Raw genomic sequence first — 14,368 nt, forward strand, 5'->3', positions numbered from 1 at the left:
CAGTGTTCACATCTTATATGGTGTATGATGAAGTGTATCTTTGTTTTAAGTGAACATTTTAAATAATGAACTATCAAAATTCTGTCTGTCAAAATTTTATTATGTTCATTGATTATTTTTATTTTTGAACATTTTTCTTTGGCTGTTATTGACTATTTCATGTTAGTTTAAATCTAATTTTGCATCTGCATGCATAGATGTACTCTCAGCTCTCTTGAATATCATGATTAACATGGCCTGGAAAAGTGAATATTCATGTTGAAAGCATGTACAATGTATTTCCTTTGTATATATATGTAAATGGTAATTTAAATTGTATCTCCCAGGGAATCCTATGTTTTAGCAACTAAATTATAAGTAACATACCAATGAAGGCACTAAATTATTTTTTAAGTGTTCAAGGTATATATGCCTGTGAAGGTCTGCAAGACCACTTAAGTTTTATTCTTTGCCATGTATTTATTTGCAAATCAGGGAAGAATTTGTTTGAGGCATTCAACAGGATGATTCATTCTTCAGTGGCTGCCTTTGTGTTAATGATTATTTAAAGACTCCTCGATCTCTGTGGTCCTTGAGCTGGATTTCTGGGTGTTTTGAAGATGATTTCAGTGATTAGCAGCCATTCATTGGGAGAATTCCTATATTGTCTTTGATGCTTAGGAACCATAAAAAATCCTTGGTGTAAGGCCATCCTGTTTCAATTTTACTGAAAGTGTTAGTATGGAAGGAAAGCAGTATTCAGGTTATATTACTTTTCTTGAAGCTGAAGTTTTTCACATATTGTGATGCTGTTAATGTGAAATGCATACTATATTCTGTCAAAATAAGTTCATAGTTTGACCTTGGTGACTTGCCTCAGGGTGAGGTTTTATTTCGGTTATCAAGAAATCGATTATGACCTACATTTAATTAGTTATTATTTGAAAGTAAATTTTACTTACGGTTGTCGAGGTAGCGTAAGTTTTCCTGCATGGTCATTAGAGCCTCTATTCGTATGTAAAATAGTTTGCTTAATGTGTAGATTTACGTATGTATATTATAGTACTTAGGCTATCTAATTATTTTTCACTCTTATCTATAAATGTGTAACATTAGTTGTAATTTCATTCAAATAAATTTTAGATCTTATCCTTTTTTATCTGTTTAATTGAGGAAAGTTAATTGGTTTTTTTCTGTTGTCTTTGAAATTATGGTGGCTGGGCTTGGGAAATTTGCTTATTAATATTAATTAGCTGGCTAATGAGCTTATTTATTATGTAGCTGTAGATGCACTTCTGTCGTTCAGTGTAAAAGTCTGACTCATCCTTCCCTCCCTCCCTTGCCGTGGACGTGCCTCTCCTTGGTTTTATCAACTTTCAGACCGCCTGCGTCGAATGGGTCGTTCCTCCCGCAACTACACCATTGGCTGGGTGATGCCGACCAGGAAATAACCACTCGCTGCACTCTTCACCTCATCTTTTCACTCTTCTCTCTTGTTTTCCCCTACCTCACCCTCCTTTTTAAAATCACCTTGGATGAAATGAAAAAGTGGTGCCGAGTGCTGGTCAATGAACATTTTTGTCATGTCAGCAATTGTTGGACTTAGCTGTCTGCAGTCACGAAAGTATAGTTATATTATCAAAGAGCTATATAAAAAAATATATATGGATATGTATACATAAATTAAAATATGCATACCTTAAACTACATTATCACAACGTTTGGGAGCTTTTTTTCATCTCTCTTTAAGCAGTGTTCTTCAAAAGAAAACTCCAATTATAACTGTCTCTTTGGTGTACTTTGGCACTTGTAATTTTGGTGCTAATCCATGTATCAAATGTGTCATTCAATTGTCTTCACTGCCATAAGCAGCAAACAGTCTCGTGCTATTGAAGTTAAAAACTTTTGTGTTTGCACTGTGGTATTATTAGGTGACTCCTGTGCCTGCTGGCTCAGGTGGGTGATGCAAGTGCCATTTATTCCTGGCAAATATAGCCTATTTTGTAGAATTTACCCAGTAACTTTCCGGCAAGATTTTTTTCTATCTTCTCATCGTCCCGAATGTTGTATTGGCTGGTGCTAAATGTGCTACTGCTGTTAGGAATAATTTGCCACGAAAGAAATGGGAGCAAACTAGGTGAATTACGACCGGTTGCCGACAGCAGCAATTACCTGTGCTGAAATTACCCAAAAATGTCTGTGGTGCATAACTCAGTAGTGCTCTTGTGTGAATGTGTGTGCACATTGTGTGCAAGTGTGTAATGTTTTCAGATTACAAAATTAAATGCCATGGCTTTTATAAATAGTAATTTAATCGTTGAATCTCTTTAGTGATGTCTTTTTTTATGAATTTGAAATTAATGAACACTATTGCTTGTGGAGGCAGAGATTTGTATGTAAAAAAAGTGGAGGTTATCATTTTAGGAAGTCTGTTGTATGTTTTTAACAAGAAATGCATTTTGCGATCTCAGCCTCAAATTTTATTCGGAGCTAGGATTGTTGGAAAAATTAATTGGAACAGAAAGTAATTGACTGTTCCATCATTGTACAAATCCTGTAAGTATTGTAAAGTCATCAGGATAGAATATTGTTTGTTAATGCAGCTTTTAAGTACGTGATATAAATTTGTGTAACAAGCAAATGAGACAGAGATGCTATATCAATTATACTTTGTACATACTGGTTTTATATTCTTTTAGTCTTTTCTGCTCTCCTGTTATATAAATATATATCATAGGTATAAGCATCAGTAGAGACCAGTAATTAGGAAAGATTATATTCATTCACAAAAGCTACTCCATTAAGTATAAGTGAAGCACTTTTTTATTTATCTCTGGGCCAATTAGTTTTCTCAGCAACATGTGTGTAATATCATAAATCTTGGAGTATCTGTATAAGAAATTACACATGAAAAGAAATAAATATCTTTCTTGAATCAAGGATGCTTTGTGTTCAAGCCTTTTCTTTTAATCTAGTGATAAATTTTATTCCTCTCTTTATGTAGAATTATGATGTATTTGTATCTAGTGTAGGCATTTTTTTCTCTGCAAATATCTTTTTTTTAGTGTGGCTCGTATGTCGCTCTTGAATGTGCGGCCTTAGGTCCACTTCATGTTAATCCAGGGAATGTTGATTTGACAGTGCTATTGACATTTGCTGAAAAAACTTATTTCTTCTGAGAGAAAGAACTTCTGCTTTTGTATTAAATCTACATCAGCTGAGTCATCGGTGTATAAAAAATATGAATGGCTTAAAGAGGAATGCAATCTTGCCTTGCTTTTAACAATTACAGTATGTAATAGATTTTCCCTTTTTTTTTTGGGGAAATTTTCTTCCATCCAGCAAACTTAATGTCCTGCAATTGTTTCCACGAAATTGGATGGTTGTGATCAAGCCTCATTTTCCATTTGGTGTTATATTAATTATGCTGGAATAAAAGAACTGATATGCCTTCAAGTATAATTATTCTGTTATTACTTGATGGAATTCTAGGTGGTCAACACAAGAGTCTTTCAAAGTTTTATGAATCTATTTTGATTTGTTTGTCTTTCAACCCAAAGGTTTATATTCGTTATATGCGTTAGGTTATATGCGTCGCTGGAGTTTTTTAAATTTAAGAAATTATTTAATATTTTGGTGGCTCATTTTCTTTTTCTGTCACCATTGGTTTTGTAAATATATTTCTTCATCCTTTCTGTCTATAATTCATAATTTCCAGAGGAGAGGAACACACTTCAGGAAGAGAGGGAACAATGATATGGACACAATATAGTACTGCAAGTAGAGTTTTCTTATTTTTTAAAATCTTACTGCTATTTGTAATTGTGAAATTTATGTTTTGAGTGTAAATTTTAGTATCTTGGAGATAATACTTACATTCACCGAAAAAAATAAGCTGTAGAAGTTATGGTTGTCTCAAAAATATAGTATTTTGTCCATTTTATCAAATCTTATGTCAACCTCGTTTTGCCACTTAAATTTTTTAGAATTTATGGTGCCACTTTATAACCCATTGGTAATAAGCTGCTTGAATGTAGGAGAAGCATCTGTAGATTTAATTTAAATTGAGTAAATTCTAATTAATCTGGATCCGCCCAAAATGTTTTTTAAAAGATTAATACTTGATATGATTCGACAATGATAAGGACCTATTTTTTACTACATTCTGAAAATATTTCATCGATCGAGTGAATAATTTCCGAGATACAGGGTGTGACATAAATGTCACATTGGGCGGATCCGTTATCTTTTGGTGCAAATTATTATTTCCCCTTACAAAACAAGCTTACTTCTAATTTTTGCTACAGGGTTCATTTCAATGGTCAAAAACATTTCGAAATACATATTTACTTTGCACAAAACATAGTATGTGCATATTTGACTTTTTTTTAATTTTACAGCTGTTATTAAAAATTAAAAAAAAAATATTTTTAGTGTTTCTTTTTCCGCGCTTCATGATTTATCCTTTAAAAAGTGTAATGTTTTAAATGAACAAATTAGCTGGACTTTGCCAATGTTATTTCATAAATGTTAACATGCAAACAAAAATACACAATTTTTTAAAATCATTTTAAAATTTATATAAAGCTTTCGTCAGAAGAGATATAAAATTACAGAACCTTAAATTAACATAACTAATGGATTAATTGAAGGGTACATTGAAATTATACTTTTACATGGCAAATAAATAAAACAATTAAACAAAAAAAATAAATTTCCCGAGCTTTAGAAAACACATTGAATTAATAGGTACATATTTGTTTTTTGAGAATATTTTCAAATAAGTGTAATATAACATAAAATATAAGGAAATATGCATCATTGAACTCCAGTGTATACTACTTCGAATGGTAAATAGAAAAGCAATAGTTGCACAGTCCTCCATTACGTTTAACGCATTCAGTGCGGATGACAGAAGGGCAATATCTCCAGCACAGCAATGTCGTCCTTTATTTGGTATTACCGGAACTAAGTGATCTTTACCATGGTAGCGTATATTACTGGCCGCCTATGTTGAGAATGATGTTATGCGTTGGCTATACTTGGCTTCACATCGATATTAGGTGAGGTATGTTTGCACTATTGCATGCCTGAACTCTTAATTGTGACAAGCAGTGACCAGATTTTTGCTTTAGCTGCCAAGCATTGTGCACAGCTACATCCAACAGTCAAGAAAAAATACTCCATCACCATTTTTTCCCACAAATAGAAATTCTAAAATTTCGGTCCATGCGATCCGTGCCATCCATATTTATATTATATTCCCAGAACATATTTGGCTGGGCCACTTTCTTTCTCCCCTTTTCTACTCTGCTGTGACGCTCAATTTTTTTTATGGGTGACCATGACAAGTCGATGCTATGGTGACTACAGAATTATTCACCCACCTTGCCATTACAACTTCATCAGCATCACTTTTAGAATACTCGTATGTTCCTCTATTAGGCTTTTTATCCAATTTACTTCCTTCCAAAGGACAATCTTTGGGTAATCTATTCTCTCTATGAGTGCCAGTTGCACCATATCCACGGGAATTTAAATGAGAGAGAAGGTTCATGCCTGTAAATAAGTTATCAAAATAAAGCCGAAATGGTAATTCTTGTTTTTCGGGTGGGAGATCATCTAACATTGAAAGCAAAGGTGCAGCACACTTTCTTTCAAAATCTCTTTCATATACTGGTTTGAATGGGGGTTTTTACCTTGATAAATGTCAAAATCAACGAAGTATCCACTAGGAGTATTCAAACACCAGACCTTGTAACCAAATCGGATTGGCTTCCCCTGAATAAATTGCTTGCAAGGATGGATACCAAAATACTCAATCATACTCTCGTCAAAAGAGAGATTTTGCTCAGTAGGAAACCTCCTGAAACGTTCTTTAAATTTAGTTATCAATGGTCCAAGCTTTCACAATTTGTCTTTCATGTCGGGCATCGTATTATCTGCACAGAAGAGGAATTTACTTATCTCAAGGAACCTATTCCTACGCATGGCTCCAGCGACCATTGAGTTGTGAACATCCCTAGAATCTTCCCAGTAGCATCGCTTGGATGGAACCCTATTATAACCTGATAGCAATAAGACTCCTATGAAAACTTTCATCTCCTCTTTGCTGACATATATTATGTCAGTAAAACCATACAATTGTAGACAATTCCCCTCCACCCCCTCCCCTCCCTCGACAAAGTCTTTGCTCCCACTGGCAGTGGCGGCTGGTGGTAATTTATCTAGGGTGTGCATTAGAGCAGATATAGGATGATTTAGTTGTATTATGTTAATCCTAATCCATGAGCGTCATATTTCGTCGTAATAGAATACATAGCAAGCAAAACATATCACTGGTACACTCTACCCTTAAAATTGCATGAACAGAAATAATATTAGCATGCATGAAAATAATTATTCTCAACATACCTTTACAAGTGACGGTAGTTGAAATTCATTCTCTTTTCCTTACACCCTATGAGGAAGTAGTGTAGAAAACGGCTATACAGATGGCTCTGTAGACGGACTAGGATCCTGGGCGTAGGTAGTGTAGGTGGCGGCTACACCACTACACTACCTGCTAGTCAGTCACCAAAAATATGCGCGTGCGCATTCGCATGGTTTTGAGTCTGCTCCCATCGCCCCTTTGAACAGCACATACCCCCCCGCTTACCTCGTCCCGCCAGAGCACCCTCAAGCGATCGCACAGACCGAAAATGCGCCCGGCATGATGCCACGGGATCGCACACTTGTAGAGCGGTGAATTCGAAAAGGAGATAGCTGTAGCGTTCGGAGGCTCATGTTTCTTGCATACGCAGACAGTACTTTTATCCTTCGCGTTGCAAAGGAATAGTTTTCTTTTATAATTTATTCATCTTTGGGTGTGCACTTGCTAACATGCATATACGCACACGCCGCCACTGCCCACTGGCAAGATCTAGCTTCTGAAGAAAAATGCTTACGTTAGTAAGAATTTAATTGCAATGACAGTATTTCCAATCCAATTGATCAATTTGTTTTCACGCTGGGCATGAATTTCAGTAGATATCAACCAAAATAAAATAAATTTTCAGAGTACTTCTAATCTTTCACTGACACCCCATATTTGGCAATTAAAGTGTCTTTGCGCACGTTAGAGGTTGTGCTACGATGAAAATTCACACTTTGTAATAAATTTTTAAAGCCCTCTTCCTTCTACGTGACTGACTTAAAACCTTGAATTTGTTTCACCCCTCTCTCTGCACAATCATTCACCATTTGAGGGTCCGAATAAATTTGCAAATCGATCTTTGATGTTTATTCCATCCTCGCCTGTGTGCATCAAAGAATGGAGTGCATATTTACAATGTATTAAATAGCTTTCTCGAATTAGTAGTAACAAAATTTGATTAGATACCTTAGTCATGTCTTTATGTTTATAGAATGCCTTCTTCGGTGGATCATATTTTCCCTCACATGTCCTCATACGGAGTATCACGTTTTCCTTTTCATACCTAGAAAAGGATCCGTCAAAGAATGCCAGACCTACAACTCCTCACTCAGGTACCACAAGTGGTTTGAAAACCTCTTTTGTACTGCTTCCGCTATGTCCAGGTTAACACTTTCGTAATTAACAAATCTTTTTAAGAACTGCGGGTCACTGTTGGGAGCAGATGCACCACTAGGAACGGAGAACCAAATCTTTTTCTTTCTTCTTTAATATATTGAAATCTATTCCACTAATAACTACATTTCGTGCTCCTCTTTCATTGCGTAAGAATTTTACTTCTTCAGCCCAAGCACATTTATCCGAGATATTAATTGAATTTTCCTCCTCGTCCGTCAAAAACTCAATGGAACCGCTACTTGCAATGTCAAACAAATCATCAAGTTTTGTTATGAAAGATTCTCTTCTCTTCATCTCCACTGTATTTCGCGCTCTCTCTTTATGTCGTCGCACGTTCATCATTCTTTGCGTAATTTTTCTAACTTTTCAATCGCCTTATTTTCCATAGTAACAGGAATTCTCGTTTTGTACCATGGGTGAAACGCATTTCTTACGGTTTTTCTCCCACCAAGTCTCATGCATTTCGAACCCATTAGATGATAAAGAAAACGCACAGTACTATTCTCAGTGTAGGTAACTTTCAGCCAAGTTTTTCTTCACTTTCTTTTCCAACCAGTTCAATGCCTGAATTTAGCTTGATTTCATGCCTTTCCTTGTTGGACTATTCTAAAAATGAACGCCACGTGTATTCATGATAAAATAGTTATTTCGCCATTTTTCTCCTTACATCCTAAAAAACTTAGCACTTCCTATCCTTTGCACACTATACACTAGAACTATCTCTCCACTGTCCATGAAGTGACTGCCTCGTTTCTTCTTCCTTGAATATTATATTTCTATCTACTGTTGGAGCCTTGGAAGACCTGCTCATCTCCTTCATTCCTTTATAATTCACAGACACAATTGTATCACATGCTTATAATATTTTGTACATAAAGAGCATTTTGGAACTTGCTGGAATGGTTCGCGGCCATATGGTGGCAACAAATTAAGGTTTAAGGGGTCTGTACCCAGTGCATAGGATGGCACTGAAGTTGACATTGTAGGCTTTAACAATATTAATTATGACACAAGAGGAACAACCTGTTCAATTCTGTACCACTAGCAAGTCACTGCATTGTCATCAGGAGGAAAGTACATATTTGTCGAGGGAGGAGAGGGGGTGGAGGGGAAGTGTCTAGTAAGTAGTGCGGGCCGTACTTCAGCGGCGTCGCGGTGCGGGGTAGCGCCCTGGGGGGTGGATTGCATTATGACGAACGATATCTCGTAAACGCGTAGAGATAGGTCAAAACAAACATAAAATCGGGCCTAAAGGGCTTTACGTTTTACATAGGGGTAGTGCTTTTCTGCTCCAAAAAACTCAATTGAGGGTCCTCAGTACTTAGGGCCCTTGGGGCACGGGTTGCCGTTATTTTAAAGTAACCAAATTTTAACATGTTAATGTAAACGTCAGTTGGACCATTTTGAGGCTAGGAAAACATAACTTTTCGCAATTCTGAAAAATAAGGGCCGGCCTAATGACCAAGTTCTTTCCCCCCCCCCTTCTCTGTTGACAAATCCGTTCAACCTAGTTACCTTCCTCCCTAGACCTCCTAGCCTGGTATAAAAGGATGTGATGGACCTCTGTAGAGTTCACCTGATGATGACGTCTAACGTTGAAACCATGGTCGTGAATAAATATTAATGTGAAAGTACAAAGTTCTTCTTTTTAATGTTAATTAGGAAAATATATCAGAAAATGTAACTAAATATTTTTGTGCTTAGTGGTAACCTCCAAAAATTTCGATTTTATCTAGCGTGTGTTTCAAACCAATGGCCTTCAGCCCTTATATGTACTGCCCCCCACCCAGCTTCCTCTTGTCCCTACCCTGGATCTGTCTCTGCTACTGAGCTATTACTTTCTTAAATTTTCTTTATAAGAGTTTTTTTAATGCCATAAATATAAACCCCATTAACAAAATTTTGCCAGTCATGTTATTGTAGCAATGGAATTCTCATAAAATGAGCCTCATCAGCCATATAGGTGGTTGAAACAGTACCACAAAGCCTTTTTTATTTTGAAATCCAGCCGATGTTTGCATTGGTATATATCCAACTTCAATATCTGATGAGTTTGAAGAAATTTTACCTGCAGTAACTTCCTTTGCCACATGATTTCCTTCCCATGATGTAGGCAATGTTTCCTATTGAGGGTAACATACACATATGTTAATACCCATAAAAAACTATACCTAGCCTTTTGTAAAAGGATATTTTGAATGCCTGTCTCTCAATATGAGACCAGGATTGTTATCTATTCTACCTATCATGTTCAATTTCATATTTGTAATTTTGTAGATGAAATTGACTTCAACTGTTAGAGGTCTATAAAGTGAAGTTGGCCGTGACATTTTATTTCCTTTTTGTTGTCATGCTTTGTCAGAATCGATTATGGGACTATCTGCTGTTCGCTCCCATTAGCTTCCACTTTTTGATATCTAATAAGCAGTTTCCAATAATTCTCTTCTGAATTGCAACTCATCTCCTATGTACACGATTTCCTGGAATGAGACTTCCTTTCAACTGATTGCTTCAATTTGAAAATATATATCACTAGTAATAAGTTACTTTTTTAACTTAGACAATGTATTTCTGTTTTTTGTCTTAACTATAGTATGAATACTTTTTTTTAAACTCATAACAGAGTCCTTCTTGAGGTCAACTCCCCAGTTATGTGTCCACTGATGAAAAAATGGTGGCGAGGAAGTAACTGGTCAATTTATACAAGTTACTGGTGATATCCATCATTTAGATAGTAATTTGTTGCCAGAAGTTGGCTGTTGTTAAAATAAAACTGGCTATAATATCATCTTCTGGCTAGAAAAAAATTTGGACAGGATGTTTTTCTTTAATATTTACCAACCCATTGACTTGTCATAATACCTTGAGGTTATTCAGGATAGGTGATGGTAGACCTCACCTTCTTGAGCAAAGAACTGTTACCGCCCGTCTTGGAGGGAGCTCGCTGACGGTGACTGTGACAAGAGGGTGTCCACAGGGTGGGGTGTTGTCCCCATTACTATGGAATATGGTAGTCGACAGTCTGCTGTCAAACCTCCACAATACCGGTGTATTCACACAAGGATACGCTGATGATATCGTGATCTTGGTTTCAGGCAGATTCCTAGACACAGTATGTGAGCTTTTGCAGAAAGCCCTGGACAAAACAGCCCAGTGGTGTTCCGAAACAGGACTCTCTGTTAATCCAGAGAAGACCAATCTTGTTCTCTTCACTAAGAAAAGGAAGAGAGAGGGATTCACTTCCCCCTACCTCTTGGGAAAGAGACTAACACCGTCCTCATCGGTCAAATATCTTGGAGTCACTCTAGATTCCAAGCTCAACTGGAGAGAGCACATGGATAGCAAACTCAAAAAAGCATGTGCCTCATTACGGACATGTAGAAGAGCCCTTGGTAAATCATGGGGCCTTCAACCCAGAGCCATTAGCTGGCTATACAATGTAGTGGTGAAACCTAGTTTCCTCCACTGCTCAATTGTATGGTGGAAAAAGACCAAACAAATTACTGTTAGGAACAAGCTTAACCACCTAAGAATGGCCTGTATGGGCATTACAGGAGCAATGAGGACGACTCCAACCTTGGCGATGGAAACTCTGCTGAACCTTCCCCCACTTTATGTGGAAGTAGAGGTTCATGCAAGAGCCACGTTATACAGATTGAGAAATCTAGGTATGTGGTACGACAGAGGAAATTTCTCTGGACACAGACAACTGTGGACGGGACTGAGGGAGTCTAGCACCATTTTTGAGATGGGGTCGGATTCCATGATGGCGACGTTCAATTCTTCACCGCCTCTTTTTAAAACCCATTTCCCAAACAGGGAATGCTGGGCAAAAGAAGAGGGGAAAGCCCTTCATAATGGAGCCCAAGTGTGGTTCACCGATGGCTCCATGAAAGAAGGAAAAGCAGGGGCAGGCGTTTACAGCCAATCCCCCCCTAGGAGCATACATGTTCCCCTAGGAAGATATGCCACAGTGTTTCAGGCAGAAATCTTTGCTATCCTAACCTGTGTGCACACTATTGAGGAGACAGGTCTCTACAAGAGACCAATCCATATATGCACTGACAGTCAGGCTGCTCTAAAAGCCCTGAACTCACCTTGGTGCAGATCTAAACTATTGGCTGAATGCTACAAGGCTCTCAATATTCTGGGCAGCCGTTGCAAAATAGAACTTTTCTGGGTACCGGGACACTCAGGTATCACCGGAAACGAGAAGGCAGATGAACTGGCAAAGGCCGGCGCTGAACAGAATCCAATTGGCCTAGAACCAATTGTGCCAGTTGCCCCATCAATTGGGATGGCTGCAATCAAAGTGTGGGGAGCAACCCAACACCTAAAGATCTGGCGGGAAACACCAGGTTTACGTCAGGCAAAAACCCTTATAGGAGAGATCTCTCCTAGACTCGAGAGAAGACTTCTTCTTATGAACAGAAGTCAAGTGCGGACAGTAGTAGGCCTGCTTACGGGTCACTATCACGTAATGAGACATATGCACCTGCTGGGGATAACAGACTCAGATAGGTGTAGATGGTGTGAGATGGAAGAAGAAACAACAACTCATCTAATATGCGAGTGTCCCGCAATCATGAGGACTCGATATAGACACCTGGGCTCACCTTTTATAGAGCCCAAGGAAGTAAGAGATCTTCCCATTGGGGACCTTTTGTCCTTCGTTAAGGACATTGGCCTCTATGGGTGATCCATTATCGGTGGTTAGCACAATGGACCTATAGGTCTAAGTGCCCTGGGAGCTGATCCCCCACCGCATAAACTAATCTAATCTAATCTAGACCTCACCTTGGATTAAGCCATGTTGATATGTGCATATTCCACTCCTACTGGGGGGGGGGGGGGTAGTTCCTTTTTCTGAGTCACTAGGGCACTGATGTTATTTTTGTTTGGAATGTTCTAAGTCTTCCCTCTGAGAACCTGCAACTAATGGCTTTACCCTCTAGGCCACCAAACTCCCACATACCAGTTCATGGTTCTTAAAGTCTAGCAACTGATAGATTTTACCAATTAGTGGTTCACTTTAGTGACTGCTAACATTATTTTAAGTTGAGGTGGTAATTTTCCAGACGTACTCCATTCTAAAGGGTTTAGAGAAAATATTTTGCATATCTTGCTAGTTGACAGTTGCGATTAATTAAGTACCAAATAAGTACATACATATCTGTGTTTAGTGATATCTACTTATAAAGTTTGTGCACATTCAATATAAGTACCGACTAAGTACATACAATCTTAATTAGGAATTATATGGTTGAATTAACAAGAATTTTTGCAGTTACTTCTCATGAAACTTTTTGAAAATTTCCGAATAGGTTTTTGATATGTTACATGGGAATTTTTTGCTATATACCATTTTAAAATACTTTATCTAGTACATATAAGCTTATAATGAATCCATTTTATCCATAATTTCTTGGTGAGTTTAGCTTAGTGGTGCAGCCATGGGAAGGGCTTTTTCACCCACCTCTTGAGCCTTTATTACTTTATTTTATATACATACATATAATATATTTTATATGTACTTCATTTTCACAAATACTCATACAAAATTACTGTTTTTGAGTCCTTAAAATCATATTTTCAGCATCAAAAATCCCAAAAATTTTCCCTGGACTCCCCATTGTGCTGGAGTGTTTACCAAACTCTCCAGAAGGGCCCCAAAATCTCTGGTACACCCCCATCAAAATCCTGGATACTCTACTGGTTGTACTTATGCTGTTGATCTGAATACGTTTGCGTGTTTTCATTAAGGTTTTAGGCCAATATGAGGCAAGAAGCATGGGGATTGTAAAGGGGTCAAGGGTTTGAAACCATATCCAGAATTGTTGTATGATTGACCAGTGGCGGATACAGAGAAAACTCAAGGGGGGATGCAACATATCTTGAGTTGCCTTTAATTTTATCGTAATAAAAGATGATCAAGTCACAGGCAAAGTATATGAAAATTTTATTTAAAGTGATTACAAACATGTAAAAGACAATGCCATCTTATGATATAAAAAAGTTACAATTGTGGTTTTGCAATGTTCGGCAATACATGCGGACCCACAAGGGGGGGGCGCGTGCCCCCCATCTGTATCCGCCACTGTGATTGACCCATAACTATGTACCTTATTTTTCAAAAATTTTCCCCATTGGTTTTGGATGCACCCTGAATGAAATTCATGGCTACGCCACTGGGGGGAGGGGTCACCATCCCATTCTCCCTAGCCATATTCCTAGTTACGCCACTGATGTATGTTGTAAGGTGTTGCTTCTTCATTAGCCAATAAGGACAGGGTTATTTTTTGGGAGGGGCTGTAGGATGTGACAGGTCTTCCCATATTTGAGTTCAAAAACAAAATATAGGTAACAATTACTGTAGAGAATATTCTCTTTATTTTGCTATGAAAGTTATCAATATTAAATCAAACAATCGAAGCTCTGTAATACACAAAATAAAATGAACGTAATGATAACCGTATTAAATATTTTTTTTAAAGCATCTGGGGGGGGGGGGGGGGGTAACACATGCTCTCCTCTTAAACCCGCCTATGAATAAGAACTATAGTGAAACTAAATCTTGGCTTTAAGAATGCCATTCAGAAGAAGCTCTGGATTTCATCTCTAAGTACTAATAAGTTTAATTGGAAGTTAATGTCCATGTAACAATAAACAGTTTCTTTCTCAACTGTAATATGTGCTTGTAATTGAAGGAAATTTAAACAAGTAACCCTAACCAGGGGCACAGCCAGGAATTAAGGCTAATACCAGGGTGTGTGGTGGTATGGAATAGCCACCAGGATA

At 37.6% G+C, this 14,368-nt stretch overlaps 1 protein-coding gene across 12 annotated transcripts in view; it reads left to right on the forward strand.

The window, feature by feature from the left end:
* LOC124161368 (tropomodulin) overlaps positions 1-2,921 on the forward strand; it is a 167,034-nt gene extending 164,113 nt beyond the window's left edge. For 8 of the 12 annotated variants that reach the window (XR_006865363.1, XR_006865362.1, XR_006865360.1 and 5 more), the window contains exon 11: positions 1,360-1,427. Coding sequence is in view for 1 of the 12 variants with exons in the window: in XM_046537692.1 (XP_046393648.1) it covers positions 1,360-1,430 (71 nt within the window). In the remaining 11 variants the exon portion in view is untranslated. Of the gene's footprint in view, positions 1-1,359 lie in introns of all 12 variants that reach the window. The other 4 variants (XM_046537705.1, XM_046537692.1, XM_046537698.1 and 1 more) reach the window with 2 other exon arrangements.
* Positions 2,922-14,368: the final 11,447 nt, after the last annotated feature.

The sequence above is a fragment of the Ischnura elegans genome, chromosome 1 (genome assembly GCF_921293095.1).
Source record: "Ischnura elegans chromosome 1, ioIscEleg1.1, whole genome shotgun sequence".
Lineage (NCBI taxonomy): Eukaryota > Metazoa > Arthropoda > Insecta > Odonata > Coenagrionidae > Ischnura > Ischnura elegans.